Source organism: Schistocerca piceifrons, chromosome 4 (assembly GCF_021461385.2).
Source record: "Schistocerca piceifrons isolate TAMUIC-IGC-003096 chromosome 4, iqSchPice1.1, whole genome shotgun sequence".
Taxonomy (NCBI): Eukaryota; Metazoa; Arthropoda; class Insecta; order Orthoptera; family Acrididae; genus Schistocerca; species Schistocerca piceifrons.
Window position 1 is genome coordinate 189,332,676 of NC_060141.1, and position 26,907 is coordinate 189,359,582.

Below are 26,907 nucleotides of genomic sequence, written 5' to 3' on the forward strand. Positions count from 1 at the left end.
AACCTACACATGAACACAGTAAATACAGACCTACGCAAAAGAGGAGTGTATCATACTGGAGCTATGCTATATAACCATTTGCCTTCTTACCTAAAATGCATACCAACATTAAATGCATTTAAAATAAAGTTAAAACAGTTCTTGCTTGAACACCACTTCTACTCTTTGCCTGAATTTATGGAACACAGTAATAAGTGAATCTCATTTAAGAAATTTTATTATCTGTCAATTCATAATATAGTTTACATTGTGCTTATCATGTCATGTCACTTAATGCAATTATCACATGTAGAAGTAATGTAGTACACAAACCTACAAAATTATGCATTTTGATTATGTCAACAATGTAGTCAAAATGACTACTGTATTGTAAATTAACTAGGTTTACCACTGTTCTATATCACATGTACAAACAATGCACTAAAATGATTCTTGGACAAATAAATAAATAACTAATCTAATCTTATCAGTAGCAAAGTCCATTTTCACAAAAAATAAAGCCTTTCAAGGATTCAGCTAACAAAATAACACTCAAACACTCATAACCATCCACTCTAAAGATTTATACTGATTATGAAAACATTGAATAATAAGCAGCTTCACTTAAAAACAGTGATAGTACACAAGCATAAGTCCAAACAGAGCCCAATACTGTACAATACAAGTATACATTCTAGAAAATGCATGGGAAGGAGGAGAAGCAGACAAGTGCGAGTAAGACTGGCACTCTGAGGGTTCCATACAAACTTAATTATTTACTTAGATAATAATAATAATAATAATAATAATAATAATAATAACTATAACACTAATAATGATTTTGTGCAGCTCAGTGGCCTGGCGCAAGTCTTTTTATTGGAGCCACTTGAGTGACTTTAGTGTCCGTAACCTACCCCTGGTATCCAGCCAGGAAAAGGGGACTTACAGTTAACATGGAATCTGCAACATGCTGTTTCTGGTGACTTCTTACATCACTGAAAGCTGAAGGCTAGGTTAAAATGAAGAGTGAAAAATCTGTGGCCCAACCAAGATATAATCCTACAACCTCTCAATCTCCAAGAAAGTGCTTTACTGCTAGACCACCAGGCTGAACATTTGTATATTTCCATATAGATAGTCTACCTATAGATTTTGATGAGTGAGCTTACAAGTATCAAAATATGTGACATATGGCTGCACTCTTTGATTTTATTAGCTTAAATTCTTCACACCACCAAGGGACCATAGCCCTTAGAACATGACATACAGTCAGCTTGATATCTCTATCCATTCATGAGAAAAAGGGATCTCAATAGGGAGGGAGTGAGTCAGTCAGACAGACAGACATAGTGACTCTATAATGGTTCTGTTTTCACCTATTGAGGTACAGAACTCCAAAAACGACAATCAATAAACAGGTGACAGGCAAGTCTTGATTTCTGGAAGCTACCATATGTATATTGATTAACCCTCGACCGGGCACATTGTTTTTTATAACACTAGCAGGTGCATGGCACACTTTGCAAACATGTAAAGAATTATGATCTATCTGTCACCAAAGTAAATATGTATGACCAAAATGACAGTTTAATGTTAGTTCAAGTAAACAATGACAAATAAACTTACATTATATAAGCTAAATCGCTGTTGTTGTAACATAAAACTGTTACCACACAGTAATTATCCCACTTAAATCACTAAACAGTGCAGTTGGATCAGATCCCTGCTAGTTGCCTGATGGTGGGATCATGCTGCTAGCTTGGAATCTTGGCATTTTCTTGACGGATTGTAAATTTTTTCTTGCCTAGGTTGCTGTTTATTTTATATTACTGCTGCTCATTTGCATGTATGACAACTCAGCTTATTACTATGTTAGCTTGCAATAGCAAAACAATAGTGGAAAAGAACAAAACAATGTTATCTGTAAATGGTGCACATTATATACAGGTGCACCTGCTTGGGGGTTAAAAATGACTAACAAGTAAATAACTTCTGAACTTTGCCACAAATTGTGGGTTTTCAAAATAAATGTCTTAGGTTTGACATTAATTAGGACAAATAATGGAATAATAGGGAGGTGGGAGAAAAACTGGAAATCTAGAGTCTTCGATCTGAAGTGTCAGCAGCAACTTAGCATTCTTTTAACATGAAACATTTTACACACCATGTAACAGTAATTTTAAATTTTGTAAAAATTACATTTATTTTATTTTGCTGATATAGAACAATGAGTTGTGGAAAAAATAGTGGAATTAAGTATCACTTCGCATAAGCATTTCTGTTTTTATTTTTCTTAGGCATTATTGTGAACACTGACTGCCATCACTTGGAGAAAGCCTAAAATTAAATGTGCATCTGATAAAGCAGGACCAAGGAAGTGCTAATTACAGGACATGAAGTGGCAATCATGTATGAAATTAAACTGTGTAAATAGTGTTCCTGTAAAATACATTGTTGTAATTGTACTTCTCAGTTAAAATGAATATTTGTGAAACAAACTATGTGAACTCATCATGAATAATCCTTTTTTTGTAACACTTAAATAGTCATTGTCAGGGATTTGCAAAATAATAACAGTGAGGGTTTTGTGGTCCTGGTCCTAGTAAGTCTGTACAGTGTGACTCCATGGAAAGAGTGCCTAATAAACCACAGTGGCCATTTGGATCCTCCTAATCAGTACTAGATTTCATGAATTCTGGAGACAGGAACTTTCTCTCTAACATATCCTTGCATTGCATCATTCTCCTTGACTTACTTCCATTAACAAACCCAGTCCCCTACACTACCCCTCTTTCATGGTAGTATTCTATTGATAGCAATTATTTATTTGTCTTCTCAGTTATCTACTCTATTACTTGTTTCATCTCTCTCCATTTTTCTCTTCTTCTTGTTGTTTCAGAGATTCATTATGTGATTTGTACTTATACTGATGTCGCAAGGCCTTGTAGATGAAGGAGAGTGGCAGAGTACAATACAGCACAAGTATTGACCCAGCAACATGAAAGGCAGGTTGTGTTTTCCAGCAGACACCAAAGCTTCTGCTCACATCAAGGGGCATATTTGCTATTTACTGACAATTGCACAAAAAAAGGGCATACTGATAGAACATTGTACATTCATTCATATTCAAATTGTTAAAGTGAAAACAAACCTCTTAATTAAAAGACTTTCCTTCTTTTCTCTGTACTTCCTCTTAATTCATCTTTATATCTCACTCTATCCTCCTACCATATCTGCACTGAAACTGGCATGATAATACTCAAGTACTATTTTTGATCTCCTACTCTCTCTCTTCACCTTTTTGACCCATCATCATCATCATCACAAAGGGAAGGTCCTTCTCATCCTGGTGTCTGAGTGATCTGCTTCTCATTGCCAACCAATCCTAGGGAAAGTACTAATAGTTCTGCATGCAAGGATAGATTTTTTTGCTACTTTTGTGTGTCTACTGGCAGTACTTCGAATCTTGCCCCCTGATGGTAAGGACTGACCAGACAGTCTGTCTTCTTGTAGCCCACTTTCCAGTTTTCACAAGAGAGTTTTCCTTTCTGAACAATCAAAATTAAAGTAACATGCACAAAAATGTGTTTTCTAGAGTAACATAAATTCTCTTCTTGGTCACTCATTTACCTGCTATTAACATGTCACAAACATTCTCTGGTATACAAAAATTAAAGAATTTACTGGTTCATGTACAAATAAAATAAATAATTATCTTGAATTATTTACACCAATTATACATATAAACTATAGGAAATTACATTCATATCTCTGGTATCATACCTGGACAACACCTTCAGCAATGTATAACATTGAGTGCGTCAAATCACCCTCGCGTGAAATAAAATCACCAGGCATGAAGTGCTGTGTTGTCATCACAGAAGAAATTTCTCTTTTTTCACTTATGTGTAAATCTTGCAACAGACTCAGCTGTAAGATACGTTTTTATTAAAAGAAACATCTGTTTACAGATAAGTGATACTACATCAAATGCATTATTATCTAGGATCCCACAAGAAAATGCCAAACAGAAACTTGAAAGGGAAAATCAGTAATGGAGAAAATGTACTGGTTCAAGAAAGAGAAAAAAATGCCAACAAAGACTAAAATGAGTACTTTGATGTGTTTGAAGACACATTTTGCACAATATACTTATGAATATATTTTATATATGTCCACAATAAGAAAAAATATATTCAGGTATGTATCTACTTCAAGCATAACTTTTAAATTCTTTTCCTTTTTGTTACTATTTTCTCTGAATTTTGTATTTTAATGGGAAACTATGGATGGAGTGCATCAGATAATATGAGAAAATACAACCAATAGGAAGTAATTTATAGTATGCAGTCATATAAAATAATTTGCTGAATTCTGTAGCTCAGTTTCAGAAACGGTGTTCATTGTCAGAGTGCATACATTAAGGTTGGTTGTAACAATATTGGAAAGTTGCTACTCACCATATAGTGGAGATGTTGAATAGCAGATAGGCACAACAAAAAGACTCTCACAATTAAAGCTTTTGGCCATTAATGCCTTCATCAACAATAGACAAAACACACACACACACACACACACACACACAGTGGATGGGGCTAAAGACGAGGCTGGGGATTGGAGGGGTAGGGATAGTATGGTGGGGTGGTGGAGAGTGAAGTGCTGCAGGTTAGATGGAGGACAGGGGAGAGGTGGGGAGGTGGACGGAATAGCAGAAAAGGAGATAAATAAAAAGACTGTATGTGGTGGTGGAATAACAGCTGTGTAGTGCTGGAATGGGAACAGGGAAGGGGCTGGATGGCTCAGTACAGTGACTAATGAAGGCTGATGCCAGCAGGGTTACGGGAACATAGGATGTATTGCAGGGAAAGTTCCCACCCATGCAATTCAGAAAAGCTGTTGTTGGTGGGAAGGATCCATAAGGCATAGGCTGTGAAGCAGTAGTTGAAGTGAAGGAAATCATGTTTGGCAGTGTGTTCAGCAACAGGGTGGTCCCACTTGTTTCTTGGCCAGAAAAGTTTCCTTATCCCCAGCCAGGCCCCAGTCCTGCATACTGTTCCTGCATTGTTGCTTGGCTCATGCAATCCCCCCTAATGGGATTACCATCAAACTACCCATCCCTGGCTGCCACCCTTCTTTCCACAATGACCTCCACCTGTTCAGATTCCACCAATCCCTAGTCCTCATGTACATAGTCCTGCAAAACCACATCAACCAGCCCAGATCTCCTTGTAGTACATTCTCTCCAGCCACAAAATTCTCCTGCTCAATTCCTGGAACCTATAACAAACATTGAAAGTTCTAATGCTTTTATGACTTAAAGTGTGAGTGTGGGTTAGGGTTTTACTGATTTATTTCACCAAACAACATTCCACTTCTTTACGAGATTAGCCGGCTGCTGAAACTCTCTTGACTTCTTCTCTGTCAAATAATGCTGGGTACGGGACCTTTCAAGCTTCTTTCTACTAATGAAATAAGTACCCATACAAACTTTACGTTTTGCCAATCAACAATGTATTTGACTTTCAAGCACAATAAAAATTCTCACTTTCAACATAATATGTAACTTCAGTAAGTCTCTCATACAGTTGTATGTCAGAAACAAATTGATTTACATCCCAAATAAAGTCTGCTTAGACACCATGACTTTCAGCAAAGGAGACTGAAAAACTGTCTTGCCTCTCACATGGCTGAGTCAAGAGTCTACCAGAGTATTTTTTTAACTTTTCTTGTTTCACATAACAACAGTCAATGACGCAATAAGCACAGAGCTGAATATAGATTCCATGGTTCTTCCTTACACACACAGTAACACACCTATGGATTGTCCAATAGGTTGTTGGTGCCGTTCAACCGCCGCATGTTCTTTCTTCCCATGACTGATTTTAAACCTGCACACCCAAACACATGATGCGCAGTAGGTAGGGTTCTACCATCCCAAACTCGTCTCTAGAATATCACATCTTCAAGATGGTAGAAGGCTGAGTGGTTCTAGAATCTACACAGAAATTCTCGAATCACTACATATACCCCCCCCCCCCCCCCCCCTCAGACCGAACACGCAATATTTTATACATAATCATTATGCAAATAATGCAAGTATGCAATGGTAATAAAGGTTATAATAATAATAAAGGTTATAATAATAATAAAGGTAATATCACTCATAATAACATTTCATATCTTAAGAGTATACATTCCTTACATATGTTTATACACATATCTCTCCTTTCCATAACAATTCTCTGTCCTGTCTGGAACAATCTTTCGAATCTTTCGCTTATTGTTTCTCTATTCTTTTCTTATTTTACTTTGTTATCAAGACATGAGCATTTACTTGTTGTTTTAGTCAGCTTTACTAATATTTAGGAATTGTGAGGACTCTTTTTCTTTTTTTTCTTTTCTTTTTCAATAGTAAACTTCAGTTGTTTATGACACATGAGTAATCCATTTCCTATTCTTATCTTTTTGTATTACCTTTTTCCTAGTATGTACCGTTTTCATTAGTTATAGCTTGGAGGAACTCTGGGCAAAATGAAAGTGTCCTTTTGACACTCATTTACTTCCATGAAACATAATAATGCTAGTTGTTCATAGAATTTACACCTTGCAGAATAATTCCTATAACATTTGTGACTTACTGTCCCCCTTCTCCTAGGATCAGCACCTATTACTTGCTTTTGGGTTGACCTTATGAGAGCACTTCCTCTTTCCATTCTGGTAGGTACACCCCTTACAAAACATCTCTATTTTTTAAGCCACAGATCATCCTACCTCCACGTAGGTACGTCTGCCCTTTATACTTACTGATTTCTGGGTACGCCCCCCTTATCCTTTTGGAGTAGGCCTCACAGTTCATTACCCTAATATACATTTCTATGTATACCATAATTAAGTATCTTCTGCTAAAGATATAAATCTATCTTAAACTTCACATTCATTCTTTAATATATCATTCACTCCCTAGAGCCCTCCTCTACTTATCAACTTCTATATATTCATTAGATATTATGTCTGTATATACTATTTATGTCCCACTACCCTTCAATTCATCAGAGTTTTTATTGCACTGACGTTGCTCACACTGTTTTCTTATTTATCCATTATTCATTACTATTTTATAGTTGTTCGTTATGAATGGGAACCTCTCCTAACATATAACTGAGTGTTTCATCAGTGAGAACCCACATGGCTGGATCAGTTTGCATCTGTTGTGACAGACCCAGCACCATGTCCTGCCTTACTACCACATGTCTATTCCTCTCCCTGAGAGAACTGTTACTGACAGCTAAGTTCAAAAATGTTCAATGTAGACTAAGATTTTTATTTATGTGCTCCCCTACTGCTACTAACATTTTCAGCTTAAACACCTTTAAGATCTTTGGGGACATAGTACAGGACCAAGTTAATTTAGTGTCAGCCACAGTGCCTTTTGCCAATCTAGATGCCGCCCTTAGTGTGTCGAATAAGGAGATTTATGAACAGACACTGAGACATGCCTGTAACTTTATGGTTCATATTTCTGTGAAGCCTTTGCCAATGCCTAAATTTTTTCTAGGCTCATCTGCTTCCACTCGGGGTTCATAAAGCTGTTCAGATGGAACTCACATGGCTTCATGACCCAGTTGTCATCTCCCTAGTTTCCACCAGTAGTTATCTCACTAGTTTTCATCAGTAATTGAGCTATGCCTATGGTAGTCATAAAAAAAAGAACAGGTCATTATATATTTGTGGTGAATTTATGTCTATCATTAGCTCACAGTCTTTCATTGATCTATGCCAACTGTTTGGCCAAGAGCTGTTATTGTCTAAACTACCAGAGAAAGGGGAGGGGGAAGGGGGGGCACTACATTTTGAAAATTAATCTGCACCTCCAACTGCCACTTGGTGAGGTTTCATGGCAGTTGCTATTTCTACATGTGCTCTTTGGCTTATAAAGGTATAATCTTTTGCCATTTAGGGTTGCAAGTGCATCTGCCATTTTCCAAAAGTATTTGGAACACATTATTCAAGATATTATGCACTATGTCAACTATTTGGACAATATTATAATTACATTTGCAATGCATGCCAAGCATCACAAGAAGTTGAATTCCTTTTTAAACATTTTGAGAAAAATGGTTTACATTGCCAATTGGAAATGTATAGTTTTTTTTGCATCCAGCATCACTTATCTGGGGCACATTCTTAGAAAGGTATCATGCACCTGTGCAGCAGTGTTGATGGAATCATAAAGATATCAATGGCAAGCAGCCTTAAACTATTGCATTTGTTTCTAGAGAAAATAATGTATTGCACCAAGTTTATTCCCCAATTGTTGCAGGTTACACACCCTCTAAATCAGCTGTGCAAGAAGTGCATCAAATTCATGTGACTGGCTGCCTCTCAATAGGATTTTCAGTGCCTTAAGAATAGTCCCAAGATGACTTCATGTCTGATGCCTTACATGCCTAGTCTGCCACTGACACTGGCAATGGACATGTTCCAGTATGAACTGTGGCAGTTTTGTTACACAAGTTGTCAGATGATTCATAGTGCTGAACTGCCTTCAGCTCCAAAACTTTAAACACTGTGCAGCTCAGCTCAGCTTGAGGAAGAGCCTTCAGTAATCATTTACGAAGTCAAGAAGATTCACATACATTTGCGTAGCAGCAAATTTCACCTGTTGACTGACCACAAACCCTCAATTTCCCCTTTCTGCATTGGTCAAAGCTACTGAATAAGATGGTGCAGTCATCTGTAGTACTGGTTGTTGTTTTTAAGTTGGTACAATTATAAAAACCACTTTGGTACCACCACCAAACATGACAATGTGGGCACCCTGTCCTACAACCCCAACAGGGAATTCAGTCACCAGAGAACTGTCTGTTTAGCCTTGTATTGACAGCTACAAACAATCTTGGATGACTTCCCACTGGCCACATGCAAATCCACTTCAGGATTGCCCCACAACTCAGTTCTGTACCAGCTTTCATTGGTGGTCCAGAAAGGGTGGCCAGAGCGTGTTTCCCACAATGCTGAACCAGTTCTTCCCAATTATTTTGCACTGTACTATGGGCTCAATGCCACACAGTGCATCTTAGCATTGGCCAAGGATGAGTCTGACTGTCTGGTCATCTTTCCACGTCTGCTCCAATCATGCATCTTCCAGCTTGTGACAAAGCAAGCTGGGATAATTTTAATTCCACTCTTGTTTTGCCATCTGCCTCCTTAAATTGGTTTTGTTACTTTTAACTATTTACCATTAACTTATGTGAATATCATCTGCATTTACATAAAAGAGAAAGGTAGCCCTCGGTTTTAAAGAATATTAAACCAGATCTAATTTTGTGCTTAGTTTTATGTATGTAATTGATTTCCTAATTTATTTTGACTACTCCCAGTTAGTATCTTTTGTTACAAGGTGAAATCAGTAGTTGTTCTGTAACTTAAATTCTATTGTTGCTGTATAAACAAATATAAATTCTGTACTAATTATAAATATTTGGAGGACGAAATGCTAGCATTCTTAAAGTATCTATTTGGCTCTAGTCAGAAACATGTTAGCAAAACCAGCCCTTAATTAAGTCCAAAGTAACTAACAGTTCTGTCAAAAGTATTGTTTGCATGACTATATTTGTTAATTTCATGATTTAAACAAATAATTCAGCCTAAACCCTGCAGTAAAAGAAACTGTTAAAAGGGACGAATTTTTAGATGTATGCAGTTAATTTAATGGGTTAAGTTTTAATTGTACTTTCTGTGAATTTAACTTCGAACTGTGTGTAGTTTTGGCATCTATTATTGTGGTGATATATAAGGGCCTGATTTTTGGTCATGAGACAGCCAGTACATGGACAAGTTTCAGATGAGGAACCTGTGTTGGTTAAAGCAATAACAATGCTTGAACTTAACTGTGGAATAAATGTTAAACAATTAGGCCATGTTTAAAAACAATGACAGTGTCTGCTCCATATCAACCTTTCTATTCTTCAAGAACCATGAACTTTGTGGTTAGAATTTACTGCTTGTACACTCCTGGAAATTGAAATAAGAACACCGTGAATTCATTGTCCCAGGAAGGGGAAACTTTATTGACACATTCCTGGGGTCAGATACATCACATTATCACACTGACAGAACCACAGGCACATAGACACAGGCAACAGAGCATGCACAATGTCGGCACTAGTACAGTGTATATCCACCTTTCGCAGCAATGCAGGCTGCTATTCTCCCATGGAGACGATCGTAGAGATGCTGGATGTAGTCCTGTGTAACGGCTTGCCATGCCATTTCCACCTGGCGCCTCAGTTGGACCAGCGTTCGTGCTGGACGTGCAGACCACGTGAGACGACGCTTCATCCAGTCCCAAACATGCTCAATGGGGGACAGATCCGGAGATCTTGCTGGCCAGGGTAGTTGACTTACACCTTCTAGAGCACGTTGGGTGACACGAGATACATGCGGACGTGCATTGTCCTGTTGGAACAGCAAGTTCCCTTGCTGGTCTAGGAATGGTAGAACGATGGGTTCGATGACAGTTTGGATGTACCGTGCACTATTCAGTGTCCCCTCGACGATCACCAGTGGTGTACGGCCAGTGTAGGAGATCGCTCCCCACACCATGATGCCGGGTGTTGGCCCTGTGTGCCTCGGTCGTATGCAGTCCTGATTGTGGCGCTCACCTGCACGGTGCCAAACACGCATACGACCATCATTGGCACCAAGGCAGAAGCGACTCTCATCGCTGAAGATGACACGTCTCCATTCGTCCCTCCATTCACGCCTGTCGCGACACCACTGGAGGCGGGCTGCACGATGTTGGGGCGTGAGTGGAAGACGGCCTAACGGTGTGTGGGACCGTAGCCCAGCTTCATGGAGACGGTTGCGAATGGTCCTTGCCGATACCCCAGGAGCAACAGTGTCCCTAATTTGCTGGGAAGTGGCGGTGCGGTCCCCTACGGCACTGCGTAGGATCCTACGGTCTTGGCGTGCATCCGTGCGTCGCTGCGGTCCGGTCCCAAGTCGACGGGCACGTGCACCTTCCACCAACCACTGGCGACAACATCGATGTACTGTGGAGACCTCACGCCCCACGTGTTGAGCAATTCGGCGGTACGTCCACCCGGCCTCCCGCATGCCCACTATACGCCCTCGCTCAAAGTCCGTCAACTGCACATACGGTTCACGTCCACGCTGTCGCGGCATGCTACCAGTGTTAAAGACTGCGATGGAGCTCCGTATGCCACAGCAAACTGGCTGACACTGACGGCGGCGGTGCACAAATGCTGCGCAGCTAGCGCCATTTGACGGCCAACACCGCGGTTCCTAGTGTGTCCGCTGTGCCGTGCGTGTGATCATTGCTTGTACAGCCCTCTCGCAGTGTCCAGAGCAAGTATGGTGGGTCTGACACACCGGTGTCAATGTGTTCTTTTTTCCATTTCCAGGAGTGTAGATGTTCCATAGTAAACTACTGTAGCAATATGTGGAGGTTTCCCTGCACACTATTAATGAGGCTTAACGAAAGTTAAACAATAGTGCACTGGCCATATAACTGTGTATTACTAGGAGGTCATGAACAATGAAATTGAATTACTGTGAAACACAACTATGCACCTGTTGGCTACATTATTTACAGTAGTCAGTTTCGGAACCCACAACCCATTTTTCAGCCAGTGTACACGTCGATACCGAGGACAACAAATAAAGAATAAATAAAGCAGGCGGAACCACTACATATGTAGTGCTGGGTGATGAATATTGTATGTGGGCACAATAAACTAGAACTCACGAACATTGACAGGGAAGTGAGAACTCGAGTGGTTTACAGTACAGTTTTAAATGGAGAAGTGATACAGCCAATCAGCACTGGGGTTGACAGCAGCCAATCAATGAGCGGGTTCTATGGAAGCAGCCATTGAGTACAGGAGCAGCCAATCAGCATGCAGATGGACACAACTGACCAGAGGTAAACAAGATGCCTTGCCAAGAGAATTACAACTTGCCGCAGGCATGCAGTTCCAGAAGACAACTGCGAGAAACACAGCAGAGCAGCAGCAGACAAGTGATTAAAAACAAGGTAATTAAGTGATACATCATGAGTGACCTTAACAAACAAGACAGTGTGAATAGTGTCAAGGGACAGCAGTAGCCTGGTTCTGTAGATGCTAGTAGTTATAAATCAAACGTGAATGTAACACTGAATGATGAAGACAAAGTCCTATTGTAGATGAAATGATAAAAGCATCATCTACAGTGTATAGTGAGGTAAGAGTAATGGACAAAAACAGTACTGAAGTGCATGAGACCATTAAGGTTAAGGAGGAGGAACCTATTACTGAAAGTCATCAAGGACAAAAGTGTATGGCAGACAAAAACTCTAAAGCAATGTTAAGGCAAACGACGAGTTGTTTGAGTAATACGAGTATGAAAGAAGACATGAATATGGTGGAAAATAACATTAGTAGGGTGGAGAAGAAAACTGATAGCATTAAAATTAACATGGTTAGCTTAAAGGATGAAATGAAGAAAGAAATTAAAAAAGAGATTCAAATGGTCAGCTCTAATCTTTCAAAATTAAATAACAGGACTGAGGCAGTAGCTAAGGGCTGTGATGAAAAGATAAAGAAAGTAGAGCAGAATACTGACAAGAAATTAACATTGATGAGCAGTAAATATGTACAACAGAGAGAACAACTTTGTGATGACTATAGTAGGATGGTGGAGGCTTCCGAAAAACAGTGTAAGGATGAAGTCAAAGCTGCCAGGAAATTTTGTGCTGAAAGCAGGTTTAAACTTGAGAACCAAATTGATCAGATTAAAAATTATACAGAAACTGAGGTATAAATGTAAAAGTAAATGAAAATGTAGATTCAAAATTGACAGAAATGGAGAAAAATGTGGAAGAGGTAGAAAACCCAAACCATAGAGAGCGTCACAGTGGGTCTTTCTCTGACAGTAGTTGTAGTGATGATAGCAATGATGAATCCAGTAGTAAAAATGATGGCATTATAGTAAGTAAAAAGGAAGTGTGGCACTCTGTAATAACAGCAAATGTACAAGGGATACATGTTAAGTGTTTACTAGACAGTGGTAGTGATCTAAATGGCATTTCACAGCTATTTTTTGAATTTATTAAAAACACAGAGGGTATAGTAGTGATGCATGTTTCTGGAATAAAAATTATTGATGCTACTGGTAAGCTGTCAAAGAGTGTGAAACAAGAGGTACTATTAAATGTGGAATTGGTAGGGCAGTTGTTGAAATACAATTTGTTGGTGATCCAAAATCTCAGCATTGATGTAATATTTGGGACCAATTTCTTGTGTAAATAGCAAGTAGGGAGCTCAACATTCTGTGTTGGATTAATTATGTGGCGATAATGCTTACCCCAGCTGTCTGTCTCATTTTTCATGTTTCACTAGGCATTCTATCTTCAGCTACATGTAATTTTGTACAGTGGCATACTTTAGTATAGAAATATTGTAGAAAAGGTTTCGCTAGTGTTATAAAGAAAGATGATGTGACTCACCAAACAAAAGCACTGGCATGTTGATAGACACACAAACAAACATGAACATACGCACAAAATTCAAGCTTTCACAACCAACGGTTGCTTCATCAGGAAAGAGGGAAGGAGAGGGAAAGACAAAAGGGTGTGGTGTGGATTTTAAGGGAGAGGGTAAGGAGTCATTCCAATCCCAGGAGCGGAAAGACTTACCCTAGGGGTAAAAAAGGACAGGTATACACTCACACACACAATATATCTAAAAACAAAGATGATGTAACTTACCAAATGAAAGCATAGGTATCTTGATAGACACATAAACAAACACAAACACACACACAAAATTCAAACTTTCACAACCAACGGTTGCTTCATCAGGAAAGAGGGAGGGAGAGGGAAAGACAAAAGGATGTGGGTTTCAAGGGAGAGGGTAAGGAGTAATTCCAATCCCGGGAGTGGAAAGACTTACCTTAGGGGGAAAAAAGGACAGGTATACACTCGCGCACACACACACATCCATCCACACATATACACATATATATGTCTGCTTGTGTCTGTATATGTGCAGATGGATATGTGTGTGTGCGCGAGTGTATACCTGTCCTTTTTTCCCCCTAAGGTAAGTCTTTCCGCTTCTGGGATTGGAATGAATCCTTACCCTCTCCCTTAAAACCCACATCCTTTCGTCTTTCCCTCTCCTTCCCTCTTTCCTGATGAAGCAACCGTTGGTTGCGAAAGCTTGAATTTTGTGTGTGTGTTTGTGTTTGTTTGTGTCTATCAACATACCTACACTATATGTGCCTGTCTCTGTATATGTGTGGATGGATATGTGTGTGTGTATGAGTGTATACCTGTCCTCTTTCCCCCTAAGCTAAGTCTTTCCAATTCAGATTCAGATTCAGATTCTTTATTAGTCATTCAGCATTGTTACATGCAATAGACTTCGTCAGTTCACTTAACTTATTAATTTTACAAAAAAAATTTTTTACACATTTAAGTTGATATTAGGCATTTCTAAAAATTCTTCTAATGAATAGAATGGCTTGGTTAACAAGAAGTTATGAACATTGTCTTTAAATAATTTGTCAGGTTTGATTGACCCATTTTAGACAATTTGTTATATATTTTAATTGCCATATACTTATGACTATTGTTAGTTTTGGCTAATCTATTTTGTGGCAACAGCAGAGAAGTACACGTTCTTGTATAGTAGCCATGTCTTTCATTTGTTACATTTAAATTAGGTAGTTCAGCAAGTATGTAGTTAACACTGTCAAGAATATATAAATTAATTACTGTTAAAATTCTATATTTAGTGAACAATGGTTTACAATGTGTTCTATTATCTACCTTAGCCATTACTCTGATTGCTTTCTTCTGGATCACCATAATTTCATTTATTTTTCTGCTGTTTCCCCAGAGTATTAACCCATACCTTAAAACAGATTGAAAAAAGGCAAAGTATGCTGTCCTTACATACTCAAATGTCACACAACACATCAGTCTCTTCAACAAATATATAACTCTTGACAACCTAACCACTATGTGATCTACATGAGAGTTCCATGTTAGACTGTTGTCAAGTACAATACCTAAAAACTTTGCCTTTTGTTTTTCTATTTTTGTAGACTTTGATAGACTGAACCACATATTCTGGGTCTTTTCCTCATTTAATAGCAGACCATTGGCATTAAACCATGATGTTGCATTTTCTTTTGCCAATTTCATATCACTTACAAGGTTATCAAGTACATGGTTTACAGATAGAAAAGTTGTGTCATCTGCATACATATATGTCTTTACATCTATATTTCCTGGTAAGTCATTTATGTGTACAAGGAAAAGAAGTGGTCCCAATTTAGATCCCTGTGGCACTCCATGTTGAACCTCGAGTATGTTTGACAGATGACTTCCTGAACTCACCACCTGGTTCCTTTTATTGGGGTATGATTTGATGAGTTTTAAACTTTTATCACGTATTCCATAGTACTCAAGTTTAGAGAGCAGAAGTGAGTGGTCAACACAGTCAAAAGCTTTGCTCAGATCACATAAGGTTACCTGTGCGTGCGCATGGTCCTCAAATGCTGCTAGAATGTCTCTGACTAAGAGCTCTATGGCATGTATAGCTGACCTTCCTTTTCTGTAACCAAACTGTGATGCACTTAACATACCATTTAGTTCTAGGTACTCATACATCTGCTTATATATTATGCCTTCAAAGACTTTTCCTAGTACTGGAATTAGTGAAATTGGTCTGTAGTTTGCAGGATCTGATTTGACACCCTTCTTAAAGACTGGAGTTACCTTGGATAGTTTGAGAGGATCAGGAAAAAACCCTTCTATGAGACACAGGTTTATAGAATACGTTAATGGTGCTGCAATGTAATGTATGATTTCTTTCAATAGATTGTTTGACATATTAAAAATATCTGTACTGTATGAATTTTTCATTTCTTTGACTATTTTAAGAACTTCATGTTGGCATACCTCTCTGAAGTGTTTCAATGATGATCCGGCCCTATTATGATTTGGGTTTGCTCTCTTCAGATAATCTATATATGTTACATTCGGTTTACTGATCAGCTTTTTGATATCATCAGCACAGCTTACAAAATATTTATTGAATGTATCTGCTGGTATTGGGACTGTCTTGTCGAAGTTTCTGACTTCACCTTTAACAGTATTAATTACTGACCAGGCTGTTTTGCATTGGTTTTTACTATTTTTTATGAAATTTGTGTTGTATCTTAGTTTCGCTAATTGCAACTCTTTCTTATACAGTTTCTTAGTGATTTTTTCAAGATCCTTAATTTCATTAGAATTGTTTACTTTGGCAAGGCGCTTCAACAGCAGTAGCTTATTTTTTAGATTCTCCAGTTCTTTGGTGTACCAAAATTTACCTTTTCTTGTTTTATGGTATTTCTTTTGAACAAGATGGGCTTTTAAAATACCTGTTAAGTAATTGTGGAATGTTTCATAAACTGTTTGGGCACTGGAATCACAGTTTTGAAATAATTTGTCCCAGTTTGTTATGCTCAACTGGTTTGTTAGTTTTATGAGATTGTGTTTTGTTAATATTAAGGTATTAGATTTTGTTAACTTTTGTCCAGCCTTGCTCTCATCTCCTTTTATAAAATGTCTTAACTTTACTGTTAACATGGAGTGGTCTGAGAAAACAAACTCCTTTACCTTGGTGGAGTACATATCACGAGCACAGTTGACAAAAGCATTATCCAAGCACGCTTGTAGTCTTGTTGGTTCTGAATTTACATGATGGAAGTTGTGCTGCCTCAGCATATTCAGTAACTTATTTACACTGGGTTTGTTACATGTTACATCAAAGCTTGAATTAAAGTCTCCCCCAATTACAGTTACATACTGTTTCCATTTCGTTATGTAGCAGAGTACACTGTCTAAATTATCTAAAAAAGTTTTATCATCTGAGTCAGGGGAATGGTAGACACATACTATGATAAGTTTCATTATATCACATATGATCCCGGTAATTTCAAAGTGTTTCTCTACACATGCCCAACCAAGATCTAGTTCTCTACACTCTATTTCATTTGAAACATAGATAACAGTACCACCATTACGGTACTGAGATCTGCAAAAACTGTTTCCATATTTATAACCTTCTGGTACATAGTATTGTATTTGTTCTGGTTTAAGCCAATGTTCTGATATACATAAGAAAGAATACTTATTCTGTGGCAATGACTCATCCAGAATTTCAACTTTATTTTCAAGACCCTGAATGTTTAAAAATAGGATGTTGTTGTGACTTATCTGTGAGTTAGCAGGCTGGTTTTTCACATTTTTATTTTCTTCTTGGCTTGAAACCATAAAAAATTATCACTGAATGACACAGATGTATTTTTCCTTTGGCTCCTCCTTAAGCATTGCTGTGTTGCTGCTCCAGTCGTTGTTGGTTCTGTTACTGCTGCTGCTTCTGCTGATAATGATGGTGCTGCTGCTGTTTCACTTATTTCTGGTGTTTGTTGTTCCATAACTACTGTGCCTTTCTGTGAATTATTAACATTTGGAGTGTTCACTTGCATTAATAAAATTTCACATTTGTCTTGGAGAGGTGTAGCTTCACTGATAGCAGATTTCACATTGGATTCTACAGGATACACACACTTCCTGTCCATGAGAGGTATGACTTTTCTATCATCACACTGCACATTTGAGATTTTATTTACAAGTTCTAAAATTTTGGTTACTATTACGCTTTTTCCCAGTACATTTAGATGGGAACCATGTGTTGTGTGAAATCTTTTCCCTAAGTTGCTGATGTTCACAAATGTTACATTTTCAAACCGCTTGCAAATATTTTGCATCTCTTTATTTGCAGTTTCAATTTCTTTATTTACACAAGACCATTCTATCAAGTCGTAACGGTGTGGCACTGAAAAAACAATAACATTTGTTCCTCTCAGCTCATACAGTTTTCTTTTTAGCGAGATTAAGAGATCGTTTTTTTCGTTCCTAGCTATATCATTTGATCCCGCCAGGAAGATGGAAAAGTCCTTTTTGCTCAATGAGGAAATTTTTTCTTGACTCATTGACGTAGCAGCACTGAATTTTGCTCCTGGTTTTATTGTACAGTTAAAACTAAAATTCTGACTACTTGTACGCCGAAATTCAGCGGCTGTATTTCATCCTTGGCTGTCGGCATACAGTTCAATTTTACCGGTACTTGCTGTTCCGAGATTGCCTGTTTCCTGCCTATCTTTGCAGTAAGCGAAGTCTTGTTTGGCACTATTTATTATGTCTTTCTTGCTAACACATGTCGATATTGTCTCAGTAGAGCAGCTTAGCGGTGGAAGATTTTTCGTGAGCACTTTCGCATATGATCTTTTACTTAACTGCTGCTGAAATATTCCATGTTTTACCTTATTCACAAAGTCGTTTGATTTTCCACATGGTACACTCGCATTGTTAACTTCACTTTCACAATCCGTAGTCGAAAGAGCTTGAAAGTAATTTTCGTTCACTATATTTCTGTTTCTTTCGCCGTTTTCTGTATCTTGTATTATCTGTTTGCGTCTTTTGTACTTCACTTCCGTCCAATTCTCCGACATATTCGTACTTTCATGGCGCGAGTTTTTCATGTTCCGTTCACTTTTTTCTTCTTTAAGTTTCTTGATATCCATCTTCAAGGAACTGATAATAAATTGTAAACTAGACACCCGTTCGCTGAGCTTTGTAATTTCATCCTTACAACTGTCACAATTTTTCTTTTTCACGGCAAAATTCACACTTTTTCTCGGACACGCACAACGAATTTTTACACTAGCCGCCATCTTACACACCGAGATGAGAATGACTCCTTACCCTCTCCCTTAAAACCCACATCCTTTTGCCTTTCCCCTCTCCTTCCCTCTTTCCTGATGAAGCAACCTTGGGTTGTGAAAGCCTGAAACTTGTGTGTGTGTTTGTGTGTTTATTGTCTCTATCAACATACCAACGCTTTCGTTTGGTAAGTTACAGAGGGAAACATTCCACATGGGAAAAATATATCTAAAAACAAAGATGATGTGACTTACCAAACAAAAGTGCTAGCATGTTGATAGACACACAAACAAACACGAACATACACACAAAATTCAAGCTTTTGTGTGTGTCTATCAACATACCTATCCTTTCGTTTGGTAAGTTACATCATCTTTGTTTTTAGATATATTTTTCCCACGTGGAATGTTTCCCTCTATTAATGTTGTGTTGGTTATAAGTAAAGGAATCGTAAGAAGATGGAAGAAAGTAAAGTGGTACCATGAGTAAAGAATTTATGTCAAACAATGAGGTAAGGTAAACAGAAAATAATAGGTGTCAGCATGTGTGGAGGATAATTAACATCTGAAGTAAACAGCTCATGTGTGAAGTTAGTACATTTTGGTGGAGCAACAGGGGCAATATGCAGTATAATCCATCTTGGATGAAAGTATTAATATTAACTGGGGTCTAATAGAAGTGTTTGTGTTCAATGCCATCTATATATTGAGATAACTTACTACCCATAAAGGTGTATCATGGCACAGTCTTTTCTAACATTAAGGAATTACAACTTTAAACAGGATTGCCTGGAGTAATGTATGTGGAAAGAATACGGAAAGTTTGTATGTATATCACCCTCCAGGCAATATCAAGCAATCTGATGAAATACAGTGAAATGATAGTTTTTCTAAGTGATAAATTTGTCTAATCACTAATGAAAGTTAAGTTTGCCTTAGCACAAGGATGTGTTACTGTGGAGCATTTTTCTGTTGAGTCAATTGTGCATTAGATAAGCAGAGTAAGTGTTTATTTATTAGATAATGAAACAGTAATGAAATAATAAAATAATGAATAATGTTAGGGTCTTAATGGTTAGGGAGCCTGTCTCTGCAGTATGGATATTTTTTGAGAATGCACTCCACTAGTTAACAAGGTAAGAAATGTGTCATAATTTGTGCAGGTGTGAATGATGTTGCCAGAGATAAAGGTAGTGAACTCATCACTGTTCTTGAAAGTGTGCTACCTAAATCAGACAACACAAATGTAGCTGTTGTAAATCAACCAGACAGATACGACCTACCTCCTTTGTCATGTGTAAATAAATTAATAGAAAGAGTAAACAAAGAGATAGGTGCTGCATGCAAAAAGTTTCTGTATGTGAGCTTAATAAATGTAAGCATGTTAGACAGGTCCATGCACACCAGCCATGGCCTTCATTTAAATCACAGTGGGAAACAATTTTTGGTTGAAGAAATCTGTCATCTAGCAAATTTGAGTCACAATAATCATAATATAGAAGCAGGCCAAAGTACTTTGGACAAATGGGTCATAAAGAAAGATGCGATGTCTTATAAAAGGGGCGAAAGGCATTTTTTAGGGTAGTAGACTGTATCACAAAAAAATGTGATGCAGAATTAAATTGTAAATATAGACTGAAGATTAACACCAGAATGTACAGTCATTAACAAACAAAGTTGATGAAATAAATATACTCCTCAATAGTGAATGGAAAGATGTTTCAGTGTTATGTTTTTGTGAGTATTGAATACAAAATAAGTATTTTCAGTACTTAAAAATATTGCATATTAACCTTGCAAACTGCTTTTGTAGAATGGAATCAAAACATGGGAGGAACTTGTATATATGTAAAAGAAAATGTAGATTATAAGAGTATAGCACCTGTTTGCAAACTCGGTTGTGAAAGAGACTTTGAAATCACAGCTGTTGAGTTAATGTCTGAAAAAACTATTATTTTATGTGTGTACACATCTCCTGTTAGCAACAGAAGTATTTTTTTTTCTTTTTTTCAAAAAATTGGACCTTGCTTTAGGTAAATTTAAGACAACTGGGAAAACAGTGGTACTATGTGGTGATTTTAATATTGACTTTCTGAGCCATAGCCCTAACAGGGAAATGTTTTTAAATATTATACAAGCCTACAATCTTTGTCTGACTGTTAGCTCTCCAACACATGTAACAAAAACAAGTGTCACTATCCTTGATCAGGTATGTGTAAACATGGACAAGTGTTCATCAGAGAACTTTGATACCGGCTATAGTGACAACCTATCGCAATTACTGATCATACCCGTAAATTACATTTCGACCAATATAGAAAATGTTATCCATAAAAGGATTTATAGTAGGAAAAATATCGAATACTTCCTGTACCAAATCAGCAAACAATTTTGGAGTGTGTGTGTGTGTGTGTGTGTGTGTGTCAAGAATTTATTAATTACTTCAAAAAATACAAGCTAGTTTTGAAACGTGTCATAAAAGAGGCAAAAATTAAGGAAATGACAAATATATTATGAAGTCATCCAATAAAACCAAGTCCATATGGAAAGCTTTGCAGGATCTTATGGGGAAGAAGAGAACTCACAAAAATATTGTGATATCACATGAACGAAAGAATGTCATTGACCCTAGGGGAGTTGCAAACAGTTCCAATTCTAATTCTGCAACTGATGCTGGAAAATTAGTGACAGAAGAATTTGGAAATCCACCTAATACAACATGGAAAGAACTTTCATCTATTGAAATAAATAATATATCCATGTTCCTCAGTCCAATAAGCCCAACAGAGCTCCTAAATAACATTAACTCACTGAAGAGTAATTATTCAACTGGTATTGATAATATTCCAGATTATATTATAAAAATAACAGCAAGACAAGTACTTTCGCCTTTATTGGACATATGCAGTTCATCGTTATCATGCGGTGTCTTCCCTCAGCAACTGAAAATGGTAAACGTAATACCCCTACATAAAAAAGCTGATCATCAATTTATGGGTAACTGTAGGCCTGTGTCTCTATTGTCAGGATTTTCGAAAATTATTGAAAAAGTGTTCCTTTCAAAACTAATTACATTCTTCGACAAGAATAATATTATTTCTGGATGTCAACATGGCTTCAGACCACAGAGATCAATTGAAACAGCCACTTTCAATCTGATAAACAATGTCTTAAATGTAGTGGACAACCACAGAAATATCGCAGGTTTATTCTTGGGCCTACCAAGCTTTTGATGTGATTGATCATTCTATACTCCTGAGGAAGCTTGAAAGGTATGGTGTAAGCGGTGTGCCAAATCAGTGGATTAAATCATATTTGGAATATTGCTCTAAGGTAACTGAAATTAAGTACATGGAAGGAAATGAACTCCAGGTACACCTTTCAGAACCATGTGGACTAAGTCATGGTGTTCCACACGGCTCCATTTTAGGTCCCTTTCTTTTTTTGGTCTACATTAATGATTTCCAATCACACGTTATGGCCTCTTAACCTGTACTGTTTGCAGATCACACCAGTCTATTGATTGAAGGGAATAAAGAAGAAAATCTTACTGCATCTGCAAAACATATTACAAAAGGAGTGTCTCAATGGTTTACCAGAAGCAGGCTAATACTTAATCCCCAAAAAACGGTACTCATGAATTTCCACACTGATCAAAACAAAAATCTGGCACAACCTGTGATATGTATAGATAACCAAAATATTAGTGCTGTCAATGAAACTAAATTTCTTGGGATTCATATCCACGAAAATCTTAAGTGGAGCACTCATATGACGGCCCTAAATTCAAAACTAGCAAAAATGAGCTATGTAGTTAGAATTCTCTGCAACAGTACTAGTGCAGACACAGTTAGGGCTGTATACTTTGCTTTTGTACGTTCAATACTGAAGTACAGTATCATTTTCTGGGGAAATGTACACAGGCCATAACAGTTTTCAGGAAACAAAAGGCAATTATAAGAACAATGAGACAAGTGAGCAGCAAAAAATAATGCAAACCTTTCTTTAAAGATCTAAAGATCCTACCCCTTGCCTGTATTTATATACTGGAAGTAGTCATGCATGTCAAAAAAAGCATACTGAGAAAAGAAAACCTTTCTCCTCAAAACGAAAGTGTCCCTGATTACAGTACCAGGTCAGATAGTGACATACATGTTAATCATTGTAACACCACATTACGCCAAAAATGTGTATATCATGCAGCAACAAAACTTTATAACAGATTACCAAGACATATAAAATCTCTTCCTGAACTAAAAAGCTTTAAAAAGTCTGTTACATCCTACCTACTGAAAAACTGCTACTATTCAATCGCACAGTATCCTATGAAAGAAAAAATGTAATTTGTATCTTTAATTGCAGAAATAAAAATGTAATTTGTATCTTTAATTGCAGAAATAAGTTATAAATATACAGTATTTAAAAAATTTGTAATTATTAACTGTATTGATCCAATTTGTCATAAAAATTTATAAAATGTATGTTTGACATTTGAAAAAACTATAGCTAAAAAGGTTTTCTGTCCAATATCCTGTGTGCAGTATATGTACTGAAAAAGATATTTATATGGACAAATAAATAAATAAATATGTAAGTGAAGTAATGGTGCTGACAGACATGATTAATGCAAAAGATAACTGTATACAAACAAATGTGATGTAACTGTATTGATCATCTATTTTTGAACTCGGCAGCATTGGCTAAGGTGTATATAGTGCATTTCATGACACTGCAGTTGGGAATGAGAGCTGTATCATAACAGCCCATTAATACTAACTTAAAATGAACATTTTCCAGTCTAATTCAGGATTGCACATGTAAACAAAATGTGTAACTCGTCATGAAAAAATTATAACTGAAAAAATAACTGTTTAATCTCATTCACTTCAAAGTGTAGAAGCTCTGTAAATGAAGGTAACAAGTCCCATGAAGGGAGTCTCTAGTAATTAATAAAAAATGTAAATGTATTATTGTAATTACATATTCAAAAAATTATTCTCGAATAAAATAACAGACATGTACTAATATCATAATGTACTAGCTGTTCTGGAGTAAACATATTTTTATATACGTGTTTTCAGTTTTTATATGTTAATTTTAATTGTTAATTAACCAAAAAATGATTTTAAACAATGACGAGAATTGTTTGGGATTGTTAAGAAAGTATAAATCGTTACAACCATGTTGGCAAAGGGGGTCCAAACTTTGTGTGTATTTGGACAGAAAACATGTAGCTTATTGAAAATAATTCATTTCATTATTGTAAGTATGATACAACTTATTTCAGATTTGTCAAGATACTTTTATTTACTTTGAGACTGTGATAAATATTCAGATGGAACACTATACTGGATTAAATATTGTTTTTACTTCATAGTAAAAACCTACAGTTGCTGTTTTCCAGGACTTCTGCTGTGACAGATTGCCAGCTATGAAGAGTAAATTAATGCATAGTAATGTTTTATTTGGTGTATGGAGCTGGGATGCAGTGTAATTCTGTAAACTAATATTGTATTTTGTTTCAGAGTTAGTTCACTTGTTGAAATATTATACCATGTTTTTGAGAACTGAACAATGAAGAAAGTGAATAACACCACATATGACTTAATGATACTTATGTGACAATGCAACTTGGAGAACTAAATGTAAATACAAAACTTGTTTGAATTTTTACTTTTGGAAATTGTTTTTTTATCTGCATTGTTGTTGTGGAGGATAATAGGGAGGTTAACAACAATAGGGAAGTTGACCATAATGGGGACATTAATGGAAACATCCAAAATAGCATAGGTATTACTGATAATAATTTAGTCAATCAAGACAATGAAATCGAAGAGGATGGTAATCACAGTAGTGTATGATCACCCTTCGATGGATTTGAATCAAATGTATCAGTCTTAGAGAGATTAGTTCAGTTAATGGAAGAACAAAAAAGATCATTTGATGAACAGAAAACTTTTCAGGATTCTGTCGATAAAAAATTAGACAACCATGGAACCCAAATTCGCAAGACAAAGGAGAGTTTAGATACATGCTGGGAAAAAGTAGACGAGAATACCAAAAATGTGTCGACTATAGAAGGGGAAATTGTTACCTTAAAACAGGAATACCAAAAATTCGAAGAGAGGCTAGATTCTGTGTAAAATTTCAAAAAGTTGCTACTGTAAAAGTGTTACAAATGGAAAAGCTCAACAAAAATTTCATAAAGAAATTCACAGAAACAGACCAAAATATATGAAATTTCACTAGAACTGCAAATGAGAATTTTGCAGAATTAAAAGGCGATGTGGGCACTTGTTTAGGCAAATTTTTGAACTTCAGACTAAATTCCAAGAAATCAAAGATTCCCTTGCTGTGAAATCGTCCTGTAGTTATAGTCCATTGTGGAACAATGTCAATATAAAAACATTTTCAGGGAAGGGCAATATACATCCAGTTGATTTCACGTACCAGATAAAAGACAATTTCATTGATAAAATGGGCGATAATTTGAAAATTAAATTTTTTTAAAAGTTTTTGGATGGGGAGGCTTTGTCATGGATGAACCAATCAATCAAACTCGAAATGATGTTTAATGAGGTAGAATGAGCTTTCATGAACAAATTCTGGTCAGAAACTAAACAAGCCAATATTAAGTCAGAATTTTTGAATGGGCCCAATTTCAAACTGGGTACTGCATGCATGAAAATATTTTGTGTACAACAATTACGAACTTTGGTGCATGTTGACAAACCACTGGACAAGATGATCCAGATAGATGCATTACATCTACATCTACATTAAAATGTAGATTGCTGAACAGGGTACAGTGGAGTCTTGTCTACAGACCTGATGATACAATTTAACAATTTCTTAGATATATAGATAAACTGGACTTAGCATGGGAGAAAAATGACAGATGTAATGACAGACCTGATGATAGCAGGAATAACAGTAACAGAGCTTTCAATGATCATTTTAATAGTAGATTCAGAAATGACAACAGAAGAAATGGGGAGAGGAATGATAGGCAGAGATGAGAGAACAGGAATTTTGAACCAAGAAATAGGCAGTGGGGGCAAAATCAGGGAAACAACAGCAACAATTTTGAAAACAGAAGAAATGGACCAGTAAACTAAGATCTGCCTCTTTCAGAGCCTGGCAAAATGGGGCAAATAGACTTGGGAATAACAATCAGGCACATTGCAGTAATTTCAGAAGGGGAAGGGGCAGAACAAATAGGACATAGCAAAATTTTGTACCCAGAAAACAACCGGAAGTGAATAGAATGAAGTTTGATAGGGAATTTTGGGAAATTTTTTATCTGAAAGCAACGATGAACAAAAAGGTAAAGAATCTGAATTTGAATTAGAAGAAAACACTTTGACAAATTTCTTTAACAATAGTAATGCAGTAGTAGTTGTTGATAGTAATGAGAACAGATCTGATGAGTATGGTTTACTGAGAATGTTGAGTGACTGTGAAATGAGTCAAAAAGCTAACGTTGTTGTTGTTGTTGTTGTTGTTGTTGTTGTCTTCAGTCCTGAGACTGGTTTGATACAGCTCTCCATGCTACTCTATCCTGTGCAAGCTTCTTCATCTCCCAGTACTTACTGCAACCTACATCCTTCTGAATCTGCTTAGTGTATTCATCTCTTGGTTTCCCTCTATGATTTTTACCCTCCACACTGCCATCCAATACTATATTTGTGATCCCTTGATGCTTCAGAACATGTCCTACCAACCGGTCCCTTCTTCTTGTCAAGTTGTGCCACAAACTCCTTTCCCCCCCCATTCTATTCAATACCTCCTCATTAGTTATCTGATCTACCCATCTAATCTTCAGCATTCTTCTGTAGCACCACATTTCGAAAACTTCTATTCTCTTCTTCTCCAAACTATTTATCGTCCATGTTTCACATCCATACATGGCGACACTCCATACAAATACTTTCAGAAACGACTTCCTGACACTTAAATCTATACTCGGTGTTAGCAAATTTCTCTTCTTCAGAAACGCTTTCCTTGCCATTGCCAGCCTACATTTTATATCCTCTCTACTTCAACCATCATCAGTAATTTTGCTCCCCAAATAGCAAAACTTCTTTACTGCTTTAAGTGTCTCGTTTCCTAATCTAATTCCCTCAGTAACACCCGACTTAATTC

General features: G+C 37.0%; 1 protein-coding gene across 1 annotated transcript in view; it reads right to left on the bottom strand.

The window, feature by feature from the left end:
* Window positions 1-26,907, bottom strand: part of LOC124795717 (potassium voltage-gated channel subfamily H member 8-like) — a 109,121-nt gene that overhangs the window by 34,942 nt on the left and 47,272 nt on the right. The window contains exon 7 of the mRNA XM_047259799.1: window positions 3,763-3,909. Within this exon, the coding sequence (XP_047115755.1) occupies window positions 3,763-3,909 (147 nt within the window). The remainder of the gene's footprint in view (window positions 1-3,762; window positions 3,910-26,907) is intronic.